This window comes from Nipponia nippon, unplaced genomic scaffold (assembly GCF_047370975.1).
Source record: "Nipponia nippon isolate SJK-2023a ecotype South Korea unplaced genomic scaffold, ASM4737097v1 scaffold_6, whole genome shotgun sequence".
NCBI lineage: Eukaryota > Metazoa > Chordata > Aves > Pelecaniformes > Threskiornithidae > Nipponia > Nipponia nippon.
In genome coordinates, this window is record NW_028262380.1 from 80,751,015 (window position 1) to 80,771,749 (window position 20,735).

At 46.5% G+C, this 20,735-nt stretch overlaps 1 protein-coding gene across 4 annotated transcripts in view; it reads right to left on the bottom strand.

Moving 5' to 3' along the window:
- ALPK1 (alpha kinase 1) overlaps window positions 1-20,735 on the bottom strand; it is an 88,698-nt gene that overhangs the window by 59,752 nt on the left and 8,211 nt on the right. For all 4 annotated transcript variants that reach the window (XR_015699522.1, XM_087735770.1, XM_087735771.1 and 1 more), the window contains 3 exons: window positions 20,173-20,272; window positions 9,112-9,344; window positions 4,173-4,327 (listed from right to left, as the gene is read on the bottom strand). Coding sequence is in view for 3 of the 4 variants with exons in the window: in XM_087735770.1 (XP_087591896.1) it covers window positions 4,173-4,327; window positions 9,112-9,232 (276 nt within the window). In the remaining variant the exon portion in view is untranslated. The remainder of the gene's footprint in view (window positions 1-4,172; window positions 4,328-9,111; window positions 9,345-20,172; window positions 20,273-20,735) is intronic.

Sequence of the window (20,735 nt, forward strand, 5' to 3'; positions counted from 1 at the left end):
GATCCCGGTCCGTGGCTGATGCCTGGATGCTGATGCAGGAACGTACAATAAAAATGAAGTAAAGCCCCACATCATTATAAAGGGTTTGCAAATGGGCTCCGATCTTGCAAAAAATTAATTAAAATATTAACGTGGCATGAATCATCCCACAAGAGAAGCACTTGTGTGCGTAGCGTTGTCCTTCAGTGAGACCCACAACGGGGTTTGTGGGATCAAAGCCTATGTGTACATGGGCATGTTGCCCTCTATTGGCTGGTCACTGAGCGTAAGGCTACTTCCATCCCTTGGGATAGCAAAGATCTGCAAGAAGGGTAACCCCTGGCAGCCTCCCTTTTGGATCTGCCGCCCTAGTCCGAACCCCACAGCCCATGTGGTATTTAGAGAGAAAAAGTAATCCCTCCTTATTTATACTCATCAGCAAGGATGCTATTACAATTCTGATTTTGCTTTGATTTGTGAAAAACAAAAATCCCAGTGCTTCCCAGTTTTTGCTACGGATACAGATGTTGGCTACCACCCTTCAAGCCTCAGCGCAGACTCCCGCCAAAGGGGCGTTCAGGCTGAGACGGGGGCTGCAGGTCGGGCTTGCTTTGCCAGCTGATGGCAGCCGACAGGGAGGCTGTCTTAAAATCTGCCAGAAAAACATGGAAAGCAGTATGTTGAGCTTGTTCAACTGGGGTGGCCTTTGTATCGGTTGGTGAATCTCCGGCAGGGAAAAGAAAAAAAAAACAAACTGAACAACGCAAACCAAAAGAACCCCACCTTCTGTAAGATGCAAAGATTTTGTAAAACCAAGTGCTGGTTTGCCTCAAGGATTACAGTAAATCTGTTGCCTTAAAATCCCTAGGGAGGTTCAGTCATTTCATATAGCGGGGGGGGGGGGGGGGGCGGGGGGGAAGTTTGCGTACATGGCCAAAACCTGCCCTGAGCCCTGCTCCGGCAGCAGCGTGGCTCCCGTTGAACAGAGGAGAGAGAGCCGAGGAAAGCCTGGCTTGCCGCTCCCCCCTGCCCCCCCAAGCTGGTTTTGCCATGCCTTCCTACTGCTTCAGCCAGCGTGCAGAAGTAACAAGCATCCCACAGCAAAGGCGAAGAAGAGCACTTTAAAAGGCTGCAGGTGCAGGTGGCTTTGCCTTCTTGATGTGTCAAACTAGCATGCAGCCGCCAGCAACGGGTATCCCACTTTTTAAAGTGCAACACTAAGGCAAACCCTTGAAGCCAAAGCCTAATCCGCTTACTCACTGTGCTGGTCTCATGGAGCTTTTCAGCCTACTCGCAGAGTAAAACATCCTCATGGTGAGCCCTGGTAGCCAGCTCTGCCTCCTCGTAACACCACCAGTGTGTTATGGTAATGAAGTGCTTTTCATTCATGGATCTCAAAGCACTTTTTAAATGTAATGAATTACGGTTTATGAGCTTATTCTAAGCATGGCAAATTAAAATAAACAGCGATGAAAAATTTTAAAGGTTTTTCTGAACAATAAATTGACAAAGACTTTTTTTTTTTTCCTTCAGGGAATTACATTATCCTTCTGTCCCTCATGCCAAAAAAAGAAAAAAAAAAAGGAAGAAAAAAGTTGCTTAGACTTTTATCTTTCCTCATCACACTGTAATCACTTCTCTTCAGCCTCATTTCCCCCCCAGCTTTTTATTCAAAGAACTGAAGCAGCCTTTGCTCTGCCTTGAAATTTTATTTAAAATAAAAAGGGGGGGCGGGGGGGGAAGGAATGGATGAAGGGGAAAAAAAATCCCTTTTCCTGACTAATACTAATAATACAGGTCAAAATGTCAGTCTATCTACAATTAAATGGAAAACAAAAAAGGTTTTCCCTTTTTCCCATGGTACAATGGGACTGGAATATAAATTACCGATGAAGATGAAATAATACTTCAAAGCACATGGGGAAAGGCAGCACAACGTTTACAAAGTATTTTCAACCACAGGATGAAACACTGAAGACAACGGTAACCAATGGACTTCAGGGGGTGTCGGTGAATAGTCTAAAACTAGCATGCGGTAGGATTTTAGGTCCCTATAGTCTATGACCCCATGATATGCTTTGTTTAACAAGGGCAGCTGCAGTTATCAACAGATGTTTCAGCAATAAATAATTGGTATCATCCCAGAAAAGATCCATCTACCTGGGGAGAGGGCATAATGCTGCAAACACTGCTTCACTATTACAGCCACATTAATCTCCCATCTAGCCAGGTCTCTCAGGGAGTTTACTGCAGGTGTTTATCCTGGGAGAGAGCAGACAAACGCTCCAAAGTGAGAGCGCGGCGCGGGGATTGTAAAAGGAGGTCAACCTCTGCCATAAATTTCTGTCTCAGGCCACACACACCAAAGAGAAAAAGAAAATAAATACCCAAGAAGCAGCCGCTGCCCCCCAAGCAAATTCAGGATCCCTGCAACGTGGGATGCTGGGGCTGACACCTCCCAGCCCTGTCGTTGGTCTTTCCAAGCTTCTCTTTGCTCAGTGCTATTCCAAGTAATCGTTGTCCCCAAACAAAACTTGCCGGCCTTACTCAGGCAGGGCTTTCTCTGAAGCAGGTGAAATCTGGCCACCTTGGAGTTAACAGCAGTTTTGCAGCTGGGATTTCTGCAGGGCCAGACCTCCCTGCCCCGAACCCCAGATTTTCTGGCCGGACTGCCCCTTCCCACGAGGAATGGGACTGTGTTGGCTGCAGACATGCACCACAGTAAGCAAAAAAACCCCCAAACCCTCATCTCTACTTTATGTCTGTCCTGCCAAAGGGATACTCATTAGCCTAGATAGTACGTTTACCATTGAAAAGGGAGTGCTCTATTTGCTACAAGCCATGTCTGACATGCCTCCGAGAAAATCAGAAAAGCAAAAAGCAATCCACATTTCTTGCCACTTTCTAATCTTTAAGCTCAAACTCATCACCTTCCAGGATGGGATCCCCAAGCACATTTGGATCCTGCAACTCCTTACACAGCCAAGTATCCTTTACTCACAGGAGAAATCACATTAAATTCTTGCCTTTCCTGCCTAGGTTTCGGCCAGCTTTGGTCCGCAAAGGGATTCTGTCAATTAATTTTATTGAAAAAAGAAAAGCAGGTGATGAATTGTGCAAGCCCTACTCAAGGGAGTAATCCTCACTGCTTCCTAGCAGTGCTGAATGAAACAAGGCGCAGCATTCTTTTCAAATTCATGTTTTTTTTTAAAAAACTTTATGTAAACACTCAGCATTTTAGTTTTATTATAGCGCCAGTTCTTCAGGGAAAAGGTAAACATTACCTTAGCGGAAACAGAAACGGAACTGCCCTGTGAAACCAGAGGAACAGACAAAGCAAGTGCGCAAACTAGCGCGGGCTGAACGTGAAAGCGAGCGGAAACAGCATAAATGCGGTCAGTCATCGCTGCACGTTTCAACGCACAAGGTGGTTGTTCTGCAAGGTGCTCGATGCATGGACAATCCCTATAAACCTCTGGGATCACTTCTAGACAAGGCAGAGCCCGTGCCCTCCAACTCTGCAATGTCTTTCCCATTCCTATCTAGGCACTTTGTTCCTTGCACAGCAGCAGCCAAATGCCCGGACACACTCAGAACTTGATCGCTTGAATCCATTGGATCTTCCCTGCACTGGGAGAGCACGTGAAACTGCAGGTACCAGCAAGACCTCAAACCAACAGCCTTGCGTGGTGTTGCACACCCATCCGCCGTGAGCTACGCAGCTGACAGCCCAGGAGCCTAACGCCGAGGTAGAGCTCCCACTGATCTCACGACCTTGGCTGGGCTGCAGCAGCAGCAGAGGGCAGGACTTCCCTTCCCTTGGAAGATGCAGTGGTGACATGGAGATGAGCTGTCTCACAAGGAGGAGGAACCTGTGATTCACACATGTTGCTTGATAGCAACTTTAATGAAAAAAAATCAGAAGCTATATGTAGCTTCTGCACCTCTCTCTTGTCTGAGGACCAAAACAAATAAAAGTCGCATCTCTACTTTGGCCCTTTGGCCTTTGTGAGCAGCCCCATCCCGACAGAGACTTGCTCACCTCTGCTTGCCAAGCAGTTCCTCACCTGCTGCTGCCACCGTGCAGAAAAACAAGCCCCTGAACCCACAGGTGATACTACCCCCCAGCGCTCTGCGAACCCTCAGGCACCTCAGCGGGACATTTTACACAACAGATGTGTTGAACTTCATACCAGCAAATCGGGGAGCCTCGCGCTGATCATATCTTGCAGGTTTGTTTTGTCTTCTGGGCTGAGGTCTTGTTTGTATTGCCACTTCTCTGGCACAAAGGGCCACTTCATTTCCTTTGCCTCCTCCAGAAGGGTCCTCAAGTCCTCAGGAAGCAAAGCTGAAAAGGTCAAAGAGCAGGTAAGGATATTGCAGTGGGTTGAGCCGCAACGCTTACAACAGAGCACCTACCCTGCAAAAAGCATACATCCCCTCCCTCTTGGACCTTCTCCCAGTTCCTATCAGCTCTTAGCTCTTGCCACCAGCCTCATGGAGCGAAAGCGAGCTCGCCTGCCATCCGTTCCCCTTGGCTGCTCTGCCCTCCAGGTAAATGGGAGCCATCAGCAATTAACAAGGCTTTTAACAGGAAGTCACAGCGCCTGGTGGCTGGCTGGGCGTGAAGAGCTGCTCCAAGAGAGACAGGAGGAAACCTGTTCCCCCCTGTGAGAAGAGGACTCCCGGCAGAGGAAACAGGGCCAACAGCACAGATGACCTGTTCCCCTTGCTCAGGGCTTGCTGGTGACAGTGACAGAGCCAGCTTTAAAAGCTGCAACCTAACTGGGAGGTAAACCGAGACTGTATAAAGCCATTAGACAAAGATCTAAAGGGATATAATGAATAACAAGCACATGCTCTTGAGAATAATTATTTGATTGATAATTCAGTTAAAAAAAAAAATGTTGTTGGCCTGAGTTACTCAACCCGCTCTCAAAGCGGTAGCTGTAGACTACAGGACACACTTTCCCTCAGCACAAGACAGCTCACTGCCACAGCAAGCCAAAATGGTCTAAGCCACGCGCCTGGGAACCGCTAGTAAGACGGCAGTGCCCGCGATGCGTGGCAGATACCAGCTGAAGCCTTGCTATGAGATTCCCGGTTTGAAGCCGATGCATCTTCTTTGAAGCCGGCTTAGCCAAGTAATTCACACCAGCTGAGGAGCTGGCCTGAGCTTCTGCATTTCTCTTGCAGTTTGCAACAGAAGTTAAAAAGAAGTTAAGAGGAGAGGGTGCCCTTGGTCCAGGCATGCTCCTACCCAGGCACGGCCAGCACAGAGCCGCACGGAAACCCCAGTCCTCACGCCTTTCACCCGAGGGTTTCCAAACCCTACCCAAAGCACAGCTTCCCTCCCAACTGGAAAGGCCAAGCACAAAGGAGTCAGAAAACAGTTTTTTTGGGTTTTTTTTGGATGAGGGCAAAGTACTCCCAGGTCCCACACCTGGCCCCTGATCCTCCAGCGACGCGCCACAGCTCGGAAGGCCCTTCGCCTCCCATATAACCATCGGCTTCCATTAGATTTCCAACCTGACCCAACTAAGGATGCAACTGCCAGTAGGAGCACACAGCTAGAAATCTGGGCTTGGATTTGTCCCTTCCTTTCAGCTGCAGCCCACATTTTAATTTTCCTTCAATCAGGGGTGAAGCTGCAGCCTGAGTGTGCTGTGCTCACCACTCGGCCGGGCAGACTCTCTGGCCAATAAAAGTGGATTAACAAGGATTATTGACCAGATGGGGTTAATGGTGATCATCAGCTGCACATCTAGCCCCTTCTGGCCATTAATCCCCAGCAAAAACCCTGCGCAGAGACCATCATTGCTTTAACAAGGCAATGCAATAAATGTATTACTACATATTTTTTAATCCATCCTTTACGGGTGATTGTAGAAAATGAACTACATAAAAGGTCTATTTCATGCTCATATTACAGTGCATTCACCGGTACGTTTTTCCCAGGACGAAGTGGGAAGTCAGATATTTAGGGCCCTTTTTCCAAAAAGTCACCTTTAAAAAGATATCGCTTTTTCCAACCCATGTTTTCTCACTTGTTGCTGCAGCTCCGGACACACTTCCCGTTCCACATCCCAGCTTCACGCACAGCCACGTTTCCCTGCCCTGCTGACGTGGCGTCTGCAGGGGCTGAGCCCACCACGCCGCGGCAAGGTGGCCAAGCGGCAGAGCTGGAGGGGAGAGGAGGTCCTGCTCCCACCCTCACTCACCCCTCTCGCTGCAAAATCAGTGCAGGAGCAGGGATACCCATCTCATCACAAGGAACGCAAAAGGACGCACAGAGGATTTTATCCCCCTGTGTAGAAGGGGGAAGTCCGAGCTTCCCAAAATCTTTCCCAAAGGAAGGGGGGGGGGGGGGGGGGGGGGTGAAGGCAGTCACAGCAAGCACATTTCCCCATACGATCCCATAGGACTGACATTTTGGGAAGGGATCTAGAGAAAGAGAAATAGGACGCTTACACAGACAGCCTTTCTGTCTCCTTCTCTACCTTCTTCTTCTGTCTTTCCCACATGAACTCACGCTTACTTAAATAACACTAAAACAGGAAAAAATAACAGCGTCAGCAACTATGAAAATAATCAGTGGGATAACGTGGACGTTGGCATTGTCTCTAAAGCATAAAGGTGTTACTGCTGTCCTCTTGGTCCTGTTTTCCATGTTATCCTTAATTAAACCTTAATGCCCCTCCTACCTGATGCACTATAGAACAACGAATATGACCAAATTCTTTAATATCGAACTTTGATTTCTAAAGAGGCATCCTCAGCAGTCACTACTGCCAAGCTGGTTAGAAAAGGAAACGAGGGTAACATTTTCAGGAGGATTTGGGAATCTAGGAGCCTTCAGTCATCTTTGGGGTTGGACATTTCGTGTGAGCCTAGCAGAACACCGCTTCGAGCCGTGCTGTGAGGCCTAGTTGTCACCGCATGGAAATAAACACAATTAGCGTGTTAATGACGATAAAATGATGTTGTATGGCAAGAACATCCACTAGAAGCACACCAACCAGCTGGGGAGCTCATGTGAGCACTCCTGCAGCTTTCAGCTAAAATCCAACTCCCAGGACAAGAGTTTACTCTTGTAATAGACAGCTGTTCGTACCACAGGCAATACAAATTTGTTCATTAACAGAGGTTGAACTGGCACAGAAGTTGATTGGAATGATTTCCAGCCTAAAAAGAAATAAAAAAGCAATCCAGACCCATCTAACACCTATTCTGCCCCCTCAACTAAAACGAGACAAGGATGCGCTCCTCCTCTCCTCGCCATTTATACTTATTTGGCTTTCAGTTCCTCCTGCGCCTGGTCTGAGAAAGCCGGGGCAAACAAAGGCAGCCCTGGGAAGAGAGGGGGGCAAAGAAACCCCCTCCGCCTCTGTGTTGGGAGGGTCACCCCGAAGGCGAGAGCCGTCGACCTGCGAGGCCCTGCCTTCCCCAGGCAGAGAGCCCCAGCAGTTATTAATGTCGCTGTCACCGCCCCGCTGCTGGGTATTTTTCTTTCAGCTGATGGGAACAGGGTCCTCGGAAAAGCCCGAGCATCACTTCAGGCTCTGATCGCCCATTTCCTGAAGCGGTTTACCTGAAGGACCATGTCTAATCAAGTGATTATAAGGGCACTGATTTACCTTATCTGGAACTAAACTGATTATTTCTCATACTCTGTGGTATTTAATAGGAGAAAAGGAGGGAGGAGGATGAGGGAAAAAAGCGCTACCTGATTAGGAGTTCAAGAGCCTGTTCTAAGGAGCCATAATAAAACTTAAAAGAATTTGTCATGAGGAAACAAAGTACCCTTTGCTGAAAACAAAAAAGAAGCGAAAAATCTTCCAGTATCCATCACAGAAACCTATACGCCACCCTCCACCGCAAACAGACTTAGGTGCTTCAGAAAAAGGCAGCTGACCTCCCAGCAAGGACAAGGATGGACGGAAAACATATTCTCAACGGCTCCGCGCTCCGAGACAAACAAAGGATTTTAAAGGTCAAATTAACGTTATGGCCGAGTCATTCATGCAAAGCAAAACTAAACATTATTAACACTAAACTGGGAAACGGACAGTACTGCAGATGCGTCACGCAAAGGAAAACCTGCACGTAAATAGATTTTTTTGTGGGTTTTTGCTAATGCCTTTGTTTTTCCCCCCAGAAATGCCACCGTCATCCTTTACTATATTCTTCCGTGCTTGCTGAAGTTATTTTTCTGTGTGGCAGAAAGGAGTACATAACCTCCCTACCCTGTACCGAAAAGGTGTAATTCAAACAAGTTCAGCAATTCAAACGTGGCTTTTATTTCATGAATAAAAAAGCTGTGGCAATGAAGTTAAGTAGCCCTATGAAAGTCTGAACATAGAGAAAACTGAACCGAGTGTATTACATCCTTTCATGATTGACATGAACTGGATTTCCACTGGAATTAAGAAATAATACAATTTTTTTTTTTTTTTTTTTTTTTTTTTTTTACAAACCACTGTCAAAGCACCACAGCAATACCAAAATAAATGCTGGTTTCCAGCAGGTAATGCCAGCATTAAAACAAATGAAGAACCCTTCCATTATAGCTCTCACTAAATATCACTTCCTTTCCCCGTTACTTATTCCAGACATTAGCCGGCATGGATTTTCCTTTCAAGAGGGATATTGCAAGTTGGTTTTTTTCTTTGGACACCACTTATAGAGGTCACACACATTTTACAAGATAAAGATTCAGGCAATGAGCTCTTTAATATATGAGGAGAAGCTGACAAACAGAAAAGGCCCTCCCCCAGTTCCTATGAAAGGAGAGGAAATATGTGCCCTTATTCAGAAGTTGCATCCTTTTTTTTCTTTCTTTTTTTCTTAATAACTGAAATTTATGTGCATCAGCAAACTTTTGGGCATTGTTCTTCCCAAACTAAACTGTTCCTTACAGCCTCATGTTTACTGAAGCCTAAAATTAGAACTGACAGCAATTCACTGCAACAAAGTGGACTTCTCTCCCTGCCTGCCTGTAGCCCACACCCCATTCATGGCCTCGAAATCCAGGCATCTCTTGACACTCATCTGCCAGGAGAAGAAAAATAGGGCAGGGCTGAGGACCGGCGGCTGCTGCCGCGGTTCTGCCGCCTCTCCTGGGGACCTCACCTTGGCACCGCCGGTATTCTCGCTCGTCTTCCTCGCCCGTGTCAGCCTTTGCCGACCGGAACACATCCAGAGCTCGCTTGCACTCCTGCAGCAGCGTGGCCACGGCATTTTGATTATTCATGAAGGCTGATCCCACTCGGCTGTGAATTGGGTGTCCCCGGGTGCACGGTGATCAATTACTTAAGAGAAGACACGGATTCGAAATGAAAAGGATCCCTTCAAGGCTGAGGTACCTGGCAAACAAAGGAGGGGGAAAATGATTAACTAAAGTATCATCAATTATCTGAAAGGCTCAAGCAGGGAGAAATAATAGGGGAAATACATGAAAATACATGACAGCCTCGGAGGACTTTATTAGAGGAGTGTGTGAAATTACTGCAGGGTCTCGGTGACAAACTGTGCGAAGCGACCATCTCCTCCGAGGTGCCAGGCCGTAAGGAGGGGCTCTTCAACGGAGCTGTGAAACCCCAAGCAGGGAAGTGACTAGCCAGGCTGTGCCAAAGCCCTTTGCACCTGGGAAGCTCAGGCTGTCGCACACTGTTAGCCGAGATTGAATGGCAGAGGATGGTGCGTGCGTTTACCAGACCGCGGAGGCCATCTCTTTTACCCTGGGACACAGGAGCACATTGCTCTCTCACCTCCTCTCACGCTAGCCCTGCTCCTGCCACCTAACATAGCATCCTACCGCCGTTTGGTTGAAGCAGTGGAGCAAAAACGATCTTTGAAGGAGCCTGCTGGAATTAAAAGCCTTTTTGGTGATGCCGCAGCATGCCACCGGAGCTCACCTAGCACAAAGCCACAGGCTCAGGGCTGAGGAGATCAGCTGGTAGCAGCCAGGCACAGGCTCTGGATACACCGTAGAGCAACTCACACGTGATGCACAGGGTACCAACGCCAAATCCTTTCCCATTACTACAGTAATTTGGGGGGGAATTCCCTAGTAGCAGAGGTCTGCCGGCGTCTGCTTGGACTTCTATCCAAGGCCGGCTCTTCGCACATTCACCCGGCTGTCTGGCCTGCTGTAAAACTTTTCCACCGCAAGTCCTTCAGGTGCTTATGACATTGCCAATGGCGATGCAGAAAAAAACCCACCATTTCCATCCCATCTGGCTCAGAATCTGCCGAAACAGTCAAGCAGCTTTCAAAAATGAAGCACAAAGAAATATTTCAGGGGGTTTTTTCTGCCGATTTGGTGATGGTCTCACTTAGAAAGCTACGCCCACAGTTGGAAGCAATGTAGTCAGAAACAGCCTCTGTGAAAACATTTCTAAAATTGGGGAAAAAGCAAGGCTATGAAGGAGGAAGAGGAGTGCAAAGGAACACACATACAAGCACAGTTTGCTCTGCTGACTAGAAACAATTTACATGTTAGCAGCTAGATTTCCGGACAGTTTTTTTTACTTTCTGTTGCAGCTCTGGGATCACTGGATCCCGGAGCTGGTGGCAGATAGCCAGTGTTCTCAACGGCACCAAGTAAGAGCAAGCTGCCAGACTGAAAAGCAGAGGGCAAAAGAGATGCACTCATGCGAAAGCAGAGAGGATCAGAGCGCCTGCCGTGGAAGGGCAGGTGGAGCCGGGCAAAAGATGGGATTCATCAGCAAAGAGCCTGGAGGCAGGAGCTAGTCAGTGGGGCTGTGACTGACTCTGCAAGCAAATGTCAGAGAAAGAAGTAGTTACAAAAGTAGCTGTAAAAGAGAGATTGAGGACAGGAGCACAGGCACATAGGAGCAACTGGAGAACAGGGTGAACAAGCAAAACATCAGCTAGATGCAGAACCATGAATAAAAACTTAGGCCAGACTAACACCGTTAAACACTCAATATTTCCTAGCACCTGAGGCTTGGCTTTGTGGTTTCGCAGTGGTGTTTCGGTGGTGTCAGTTCCTTCTGTGCAACCCACACCACGGAGCACCTTGACAGGGCTTCCTTCTGCTCCAGTTGCACTCCGGAGCATGGCACAAGAAGGTCCTGGCACAGTATTCAGCCAGCTGCAAAAGCATACTGGAGTCTTCACTTTCTGGAGGGTACAAAACATCCTCTAGTAAGAATTAGTCACAAAATAGAATCATAGAGTATCTCCAGTTGGAAGGGACCCCTAAGGATCATCGAGTCCAACGGCTCGTGTAGGGAATCTCAAGCATACAGCGTTGGACTGAGATAAGAGGGGCTAGCTTCGGTTCTTTCGTCTGCTGTTGATGTCCTGGTAATGTCCAGTCATGGACGCTGCGCCTCATTTCCCCTTCCACCGTCACATAGACGAGAGAGGAACAGAGATGCCAGCTGAGATCAGGCCTGTTTGCTGGGCCGCTCCAGGGACAGCCAGAAACCTCGGGTGCTGTGAAGTCAAGTTTGTCAGCGTCTGCGAGACGTCTACCATACGAACGAACAAAAAGCCCGTATAGTGAAAAAGCGCTCTGAGGAACAGCACAGGTTTCACTGCTGTGTTTGTGACTCTCAGGCAATCAATTCCGTGCCCAGAAAGCTGTTAAAAAGAGAGCCTGTCCCTGCTCCCTGGCACCTCGGAGATGTTTGCCTCCACCAGGAAAAACAATCAAATAAAATAGACAATACAGGTCAGAGTTCTTCCAACGAGAGCAGGTTAAGGTCTGCGCTCCGGTTCAGTTCCCATCCCTCCAACAAAGCACTGAGGCGGGATTCCTGCCGTTTTCCCTCCCCTTCGTAGCTCTGCCCAAGTTGATATTTCTACTTTCCTTTTCTCCAATCGCTTTTGTATTATAAATGCCTTCCTGGGAGAGGATTTAGAGGCCTTTTCAGAAAACAGGTACACATGCAGGTATCAACACAGTCCAAGAATAGAACTCGTAAGCATGGCAAAGTTAAAAGAAAGCCACAATTGCAGAATTTATAGCTGACAGCCTCTCCTAGTGCTTCGCTCCCCGTCCTGGTACAGGACATTAAGAAACAAAGCAGAAGGAAAATCCAGAAAGGGTTCTCCACCTTTTAAGCTCCAAGTAAGAGCGAGCAGGGCCACCCCATGCAGGACACCGTCCCGCAGGGTTTGCGCCAGGTGAGCGTAGCTGGGTGCTGGTAATGGGGTGCTGGGATTGCCTCCCACGTGGCAAGGGGATGGACCAGGGACAGGGCCCATTTAGGGGCTCCCGTCAGGAGCAAAAGGAGATGGGGCCAGAGACAGGGCTGGAGACACAGCTACGGCATGGTCCAAAGTCCACCCAGGAGACAGGGCTGAACTATCTGTCACTGACAAAGATCATTCTAAAAAAATAAAGGCCACCACACTGATGGGATTTGCTCACAGCACAAGGTCCTAGTCCACATCCTAGTTCACAAAGGCCCCCTCTCCCTAAGCACCTCCAGGTCAGCAAGGACAGATATCTGAACCCGGTGACAACATCCATGAAGGAAACTCTCAGGAAAAGCAGAGTTCTCTCCTCCTACACTGCCAGGTCTAGAAAAGCTGATCCAGTTGCTGGGTATCCATCGGGGAAAAGAAAAGCAGCCACCTCTGCCATAATCACAGTAACACACCTATGCTAGTGTTGTTTGCTCTGTTAACTGCACTGACATCTGCTAATTGATTTATCTGATTACCCAGCCCTGTGGGAACGAGTGTGCGGCCGTCCCACGAGCACCTCCCAGGTTGGGATGAAGCATCCCTGCCATCTGGCCCTGACTCCATTCCTTTGTGTAATTGATTTCTCAAAAATCTCGTTTTCTAGGGAGTCCTCTCTAGTAACCGGCGAGCACATATACACGTATCTCGGATCCACTGCGAACATTAGTCCGAGTGAGCGGAGGAGACTGCTTCAAGAGCACGCAGAAGCATGTTGGAGAGCGCCTGTGTTCAACTGCCACTTTGCAGCCCTGGTAAATATATGTTCATAAACATAATTTTCTAGGAAGATGTGCTAAAGCAAACAAGCGCTGGGATACTTGCCTTTACGAAAAATAACATGGCATTTAGAGCATCCCAGAGAGCTTACGGACATGCTCCAGCTTATCTATGTCACAGTCCAGAGCCCAAAATTAGTCTTTCAAACCCAGCTTGTGGAAAGGCTGGAGTGCTGCAGCCTGGAAGATCACATTGGGTCTTTACTGTAAGCAGGAGGGCCCCGTGGCTTTGTGAGCCACACAGGCTGCGAGTCTCACAAAGAACTGATGGGGCTTAGTGGGGAAGCTTAAATTAGTGTAGAAGTACAGCACTTGGCTTCCTAGGATTGTGAAGATTTAACTCACCGGGAAACTGCCAGCTCTGTAACAGTGATATATGAATGTCAGCATGTGAGAAATTTTTCTTCAAGTACATTTTTCCAAAGAACTGAATAAACAGCAAGGACACTTAGAGTAATAAATAATGATTTACAACAGCAGTGACAACAAAGTGCTGCAACCATATAGAAAAGTGCAATAAACTGTACATTAGTACTCAGAAGGAAGATAGCCTTTTGAGACCCATCACTAGGGGCAATGACTCGCATCATAAAATCAGCTTAAAATGAGCCAAAGAGCTTTAAACTATAGCCGCATCCTTTACACAGATGCCGCTCTGTAAGTTGTGTTTTGTGACAGCTGTAGCATTGAATGACAGCTGGGACGGGAAAATAACCAAGCACGCAGCTTACGGACCTGGGGCAAACGCAGGACCTGGGACTAAAGCCGAACAGCAGAACCAGCAAAAACTTCCAGAGGCCTTTAGAACCCTCTCAGTGCTTACTAATTAGCTTTCTTAAAGTACCATTAAATCCTAACAAACAGTGCTTTGAGGAGATTACGGTTTCAAAGTGCTAAAAACTGCAGCTTGATATGCTGCAAAACTGTCTAGACAAAAATGCTTTCTAAGGACGCACTAACAAATGCTGTAGTTACCACTTTCAAAACACATAATAAAACCAATTTTGCATCAGATTGAGGACTTAAGCATTTTTTGGTGACAGGAAAGCTCCTTCGCTCCAGCTTTGGGCACAGAGTGTTTTTAAATGGTTGATATATTTGTTAGACACTGAAACAGAAATGATGCGGGGGGGGGGAAATCGGTGCCATTTCTGGTTGGAGCCTGGATTAAAATAACTTCTTGCATCAAATATGATGGAAAAAAATTACAAAAGGCTCAGGGGATGAGAAAGTATATTTCTGTGGTTGCCCTCTAATCGGAGCTGAGGTTCAGAAGAAGAGGGAGGGAGGGAGGGAGGGAAGAATTGGGTGGGCTACAGTGAAATGATCTCTTTAATAAGAAATGGGCCATACTGTGACATTTCAGAGCCCTTGGGCTAGAAGACCAAAAGGTCTGTCAAAAGAAAGGAATTTCAAGTTCTACTGTGGGTAGAAGGAAACCTGGGAGTCCATCTAGCGAGTTTAAGACTGCAATTAGCTTTGGAGGCTTTAAGAAAAAGAAGATGTAATTGCCGCATTCAAACTTCAAATAGGGCAAGCATAACAAGCATTGGTTTCTCAGACAACATCATTTGGGAAATTTTCCACAGCATTATGATCCTGAAACACAAATTAGAGATCGCCAGACCTTTTCTCTCTGAAAATATATTATCCTAATTTTCGTCTTATTCAGGCTACTCTCCGGTTCCAGGGAGACTAATGAAGAGGAAGCAAAGACCTGATGAGTTCCATGTGGAGACTACATTTATGGATTAATCCCAACAGGGAGCAAATAAACCTTATTCCCAGAGCTCTCGGTTGGGACTCGACACAATCAATCGAGGAATAGATAGTTATTTATGACTGAGGCTGTTTTGACTTTCAAATAAACATTTTCATTATTTTAAGTGCTACACGGGAACTTAGAATCTGAGCCCCGTTTTCATTTCGATGCCTTGCTCTCCTCCCTCCTAATCCCAAACCACACCGGTCATTATGATACCGTGCAAATGATACTGATTTTCATGCCTATAACGTTTGAAAGTATTTGCTAAGGTAAAATCCACCGGCCGGACAAAACAGGGAAAAGGAAGGAGGGAAACGGGAGGTGGATCCCTCCGAGCAGAGCCAGTATGAATCAAAGGAACACCCCCAAACTCCACGGGGCCTAAAGAAGCAGAGGCGCCCAACTCCGAAAGCCCCTTGTAATCTCGTTGGCACATCCTGATCCGTCTTCGTGCGCTACTTTTCTCTGCCTGCTCTTACAAGCAATTTTAATAACCAAAGTACTTGAGAGCGTTTCTTTTTTAACAGCCCTTTTTCAATTCAAGCATCTGCACCGCTTGCACTTCTAGCTTTTCCCTCCACTAATTCAACAGGCTTTCCCGTACACATCAGCCACGCCAACACCACGTGGCGGGACAGCATTTTTCATGCGTGCTGGGGTAGGAATCCTTGCCTCCGACTCTGTGAAATCCAGTTTCCTTGTTCAAATCAAGTCATTAACTGCCCAAGATGAAGGCTGCACGCAGCAGCTCGTGGTGTACCGTGGCCTATCTACACACAGCTTCACTAAGGTCAATGAAGCTACGCTAATTTTTGAGGGAGCTTTTTAAGCCGGTATAGTCTAGTGCTAAATAAGGAGGACGGGGTGAAATCATGACACAGAGGCAGTGCTGGATCTATTCTAGCCGCACCCCCTCCTGCAGCTGATCGAGTTATGGTCTCATCTTCGCTCCATATTATGATATTTTGTCTCCTCTTGCTTTCTGTAGGGAGACTGAAAATATTGCAAAAAAAATGTGCCTAGAAGAGCGAGTAAACATCGAGGGTGGTATTTTTTCCTTCAGCAGGTAACAACGCACGTTGTACGGCACCCTCAACTGCTCTCCTTCCTGCGGACCTGCGCACAAGCCTTCTGGAGGCCTTCCCGTTACGCATGTCAAAAATAACAGGCGCAACTTTATTTTCAGATTTGGCAGCGTGAGAGGAAAAAAAAAAAAAAAAACAAACAGAAAAGAAAACACGCTTACAATAATTTAGCAAAGGTTTCAGTGATTGAGTTTATATCTTCTTCCACAGAAAGCAAATTCAGTTTCCTGACTACTTCAACGCACGCACGCTTGTGTTTTCCTAGAGCATTTACCTTTCTTTTCAGTATGCAGAGGCTTTGCCACATGAAAGAGAAAAGATGGTTTTAAAAAAGAAATCAATTTGCTAGAGTCTTTATTTAGCTAGTTAGTTAGTTAGTTTACTTCTCTGGCTTAAAGATTAGATGTTTTCTTTTGGTAAAGCTGGATATACCAACTGGCATTGGCTGTATTAAAATAAGCAAGAACCTCAATCAAAAAGCCTCTCCTAAGGCAAGCTTTCTTGTTAATATGCACCAACATGAAAGGCTTTCTTTTCATCCTATACAACTACAGTGTGTGTAAATTGCAGGGGGCTCACTGGCATAAATCTTGGCTGTGACCTCTGAGGTAAACTGGATTTACATTACTTTCTGACAAGAATTAAATGAAGGCCTTGTGGATATATGAACAGCCTTCTAGACTGCAACAGATGGGCATGAATGTGCTCCCTAGGCAAACTAGTAGTGACATCTGTGTCCTCCAAATTCTGGTGGTCTCAGCCAATTAGCAGGCAAAAGGAAGGGGAAAAAAAAAAAAAAAAAGCCAGCCTCTGCACAGCTACCCCAGCCAGAGCTGAAGCAGAAGCGCTTCTGTTTAGAAATGGGATCAAGAACAGCCTCCAGCAGCAAGGAGGTGGTTAGCCGGCTGGCTATAATACGGAGGTAACATTACAGAAAAAGCTGAAGTCATTAGGTAGAACAGATATTAATATTAATAAAGAACAAATCCCAGCCCCAGCTAAGCCCGCATAAGGCTACCGTAACGGGCTACCGCGATGGATTTACACCGCTATAGCAAAGAACTGAGTTTTGTCAGTCCTAAACAGCAGAGGAGGGGTCAAAGTGAAGCCCTGTGCCTGACACAGCTAAGGCAGGCGTAGCAAAAGCCCGGCTCTCGATCCATATTCAAACCTCCACCACATCCCGCTCTCCCTGCAGCGGTGCGAACCAAGTACCCGAAGAGAAACTCTGCCTGTGCAGACCTGCACTTAGGAAGCAGAGAATATCTCAAGTTGGAAGGGACCGATAAGGATCATCAAGTCCGACTCTGAGCGTGCCTCCTTGGGCGAATGGGGTCAGGTAAGCAACCTACTCAACGGCCGCTGCACCTGCCTGCTCCAAAGCTGAGCTTAGAGCTTTGTGGAAGAGAATTTAAGTTGCAAACAGACCGGGAAAAGAGCTTTCCTGGTTTTGTTTGTTAGAATGAAGTTTGGGATTTCTTAGTGCAGCACGGACACAAAACAGAGCTTCGGTAAAGTTACTCCTATTAAAAAAAAAAAAAAGGGGCTCCAGAGCTTGACTTCACAGCTACCTTAATCAGAGAAGGTCGTTTGCCAGCACTTCCGTAGGAGCAGCCAGGGTGCAGGGTCTCGGGGGTGGCAGGTCACCCACAGAAAGCCGTTACAGGCCAAAACCACACGGCAGCTGCCCCTGCACGGAGCTGGCAGAAGGGGGTACCGGGGAGCCAAAACTGATCACCGAACTACACAAACTCCGGTTTGCTAAACGCTCGCTGCCCGAGATCCACATTTTCAGGCCGCTCAATTATACCAGAGGAGTGACCCAGGCAAATACAAAACGTGCAATAAGCCATTCCTTATGAAACATATTCTCCGTCTTAACCGAGCTCTACACCCAGCTGTGCATCCCTCCCATGGCAGGACCTCTGGCTAAAACCAGATCTGCGACGGAGCCGGCGCTGGGTGCCGAACAAAAGCACCTGTTGTTTCGCCCTGGTCATGACTTCTCAGAGAGGCCATTTGGGCGCTTTCCCCTCACCATTGCTATCTCATGTACTACTAGGGGATGCAAAAAAGGGAATAATTGAGGGGCAGATCAATAAATTAAAAACCTTCTAAAAAAAAAGAAAAAAAAAAGACATAATGAATTTGGTACAGCACATATTTTTAGATCAAAGATGCCTTTGAAGTGACAAACCCTTAATCCATAAACTACTGAAGCACTTCCTTTCTCTCCCAAACTACTTGTTGTCAAATAAAATGGAAGTTAAGGAAATTATCTTTATCTGAAAATGGCCAAAAGAAGCCATCACCTAATGACAGCCTTGTCAAAATGACAATTGGGGAAATTGTTAGGAAGGGGAGGCCTGACGACTGGAGAAATAAGCTTGCTGTTTGCTCTAATCTGGTCAGGCAGGCCCCACACAATTCCAGTCAGCTTGCTGTGTGAAACAGCTAAGTCTTTGTCAACGCAAGCAGGGGCTGGAAAGACTTCGCTTTCATGAATATGTATCACCACCCTCCACGTCTACAGAAAAAAAACCTTCCAAACGGCAAAATAAATAAAAAAAAAACCCAAACAACTATCCACCACCATAAAAAATAAATCCCAGAGCAACAAAATACTAAGATACGGAGCTGTGTGGAGAGAAAAAACTACTAAGTATTGAAAGCGCACGTTTTGGAAACGGAGCCAGGAGGATCTTCTTCCCAAAGGCTTTCTTCGGACTTTTATTCCCCAGCAGACTGGGATGAGGCACTTCAAGTCATCACTTTTAAGTACACAAAAGCAAAATGGCCTATCGGGGTATATAACGTCTATCCTTGTATTTTATATCTAGCATTTGGCTGAACGTGCTGCGTGGGCATCCAACCCCAGGCCACGAATACACACCGCTGGGCTGGTGAGATGGAGCCTCACATGAATGCCTGCTGACTTGTGTGAGGAGGAAAGCACCCACAGCAGCTCCAAATGCTTCCATGGGCAAAGGTTTCAACTTCAGGCACTGAGTCAGCTTCGTATCAGGGTAACAAATTTCCTGTGATGCTGACAAATGCATGACATTAAACATAAAGATGATTCTAGGTTGATAAACTACATACAGCGCATTAATACAGTAAGAATGGGTTATTTTACGCGCAACAAGGCAACCGAGGCTTTCAGAAATGGCCAGTAATTTCCCAGTGCTCCCACTAAAACAATTTTCTGAGATGTTCAGGACCTTTTGCAAATAAAATCCTTCAGGACATCTCAAGTCAGACAGTTGGAATCATAGGTCCCCTTGAAGTTTGGGGGCTTTTTTTTTTTTTTTTTTTTTTTACACATATACACAATATTAAACTTCAAGCATTCAAAAGACTGGCATAAAACTGAAATAGGAGAGCCAAATCAAGCCTAGTGGACTCCCAGTTGAGGCTGATGGACAGACACAAAAAGCCTTAAGAAGATGAAATGGCTCAGAAACGCATATCAGAAATATTGTATCTCTGCAGGACCAATGCTGAAACTCTTGTAAGCCCGAACACGGTGTTTAAAGCAAAGGAAGGGCAGACGGGGAGAGAACGCAGGATCGAACCAAGCCTACGTCTGTTGCAGAAAACCCAAATGAAGATATTGTAAGATGTGGTGGATTTTGTCTCTGTCGGAGAGCTCTGGCACCATTAAAGCATTCAACAACGTTGGAAAAGTTACTTTCAAATGTCTGTTATCTTTTCAACTTTCTTGTAAAACTGCAAACTAGATCTTTAGTTACTACAGAGAGCTCGTGGTGATATTGCAAACTTCAGTTTTTCTCCAAGTAACAAACAGAAGATGAAAGTTTGCCTTCCAGCAGAGATATCAAGACACAATGCTCAATTTTAAGGTTTACAATATTATGCAATGTTTGCTGTAGACATTTCCATTTCATTAGCATATTCTACTTTACATGAAATCCAGCAATGAATGCTGTCCCTGATCTAAGGCTAATCCTCTTTAAAGAGCTACAGGCTATATTACATGTGGCCACAGCCACGGTTATGCCATGGCTAAATCACTTTGAAGCCTATTGAACAGTGTTCCCTTGTGAGACTATGCACAGAGCCATAAACCAATGCTCCCTGTGCTGTGAAATCCTACTGTTTTCATCACCCAGAGTTTCTGTAAGGGACAGACCCTCCCGAGTCCCAAGCAAGGGGCTGCACAAGAGGTACGCGGCTGCCTTCACCACCTCTCGACGCCAATTTACAACCGGAGCCTATACGCCTGCAGTAACACAAATGCCTTGTTTCTAAACATCATCAGACAGCAACTGCTCCAAGGGAGGGTTACCAGAACAATAAAAGGTAAAGATGAACCAGGCACCTGCTTCCTCGGGCAAATCCTCTCGCTCACAGTCCAGCAAGGCTTCTGAAATACAGCAGGTTACAATGGCTCAGTCTGAAAGGGCGACGGCAAATATAACCTAGAGTGAGACAGAAGAAGCCAAAGTGAGATTATTTATTGCAGTGGGTTTCCCTCCTGTCTTCTCTTTCTGCCTCTATTCCACCTTCACTCCCTTTCTGTGGAAAGGCTCACATTTATTTCAGGTCTAGTTTTTGGTTGCTTACTTTTAGGATGCCAGCTAGAAAGCAAGAGCAATACCAAACTGATTCACTAGAAACTACAATTAAAGCCTACACCTGAGGAAAACAGATAGTGTTGTATCATGCCAGTAAGCTCCGCAACATAAAGACATCGCAGGTAGAGTAGTTCAGGACGTGATTGTATATATCTTTAAAGACAAAAAAAGGGTCATGTACCTCCAAGACAGGCTGCATCTCTCACAGCTGCGTGCCCTTAAACGCTACGAACTGAGATAACGGAATAGAGTTTTTTTGCCACACAGCACAGAATGTAGAATCTTTAACACCTTAACATCTCTACAA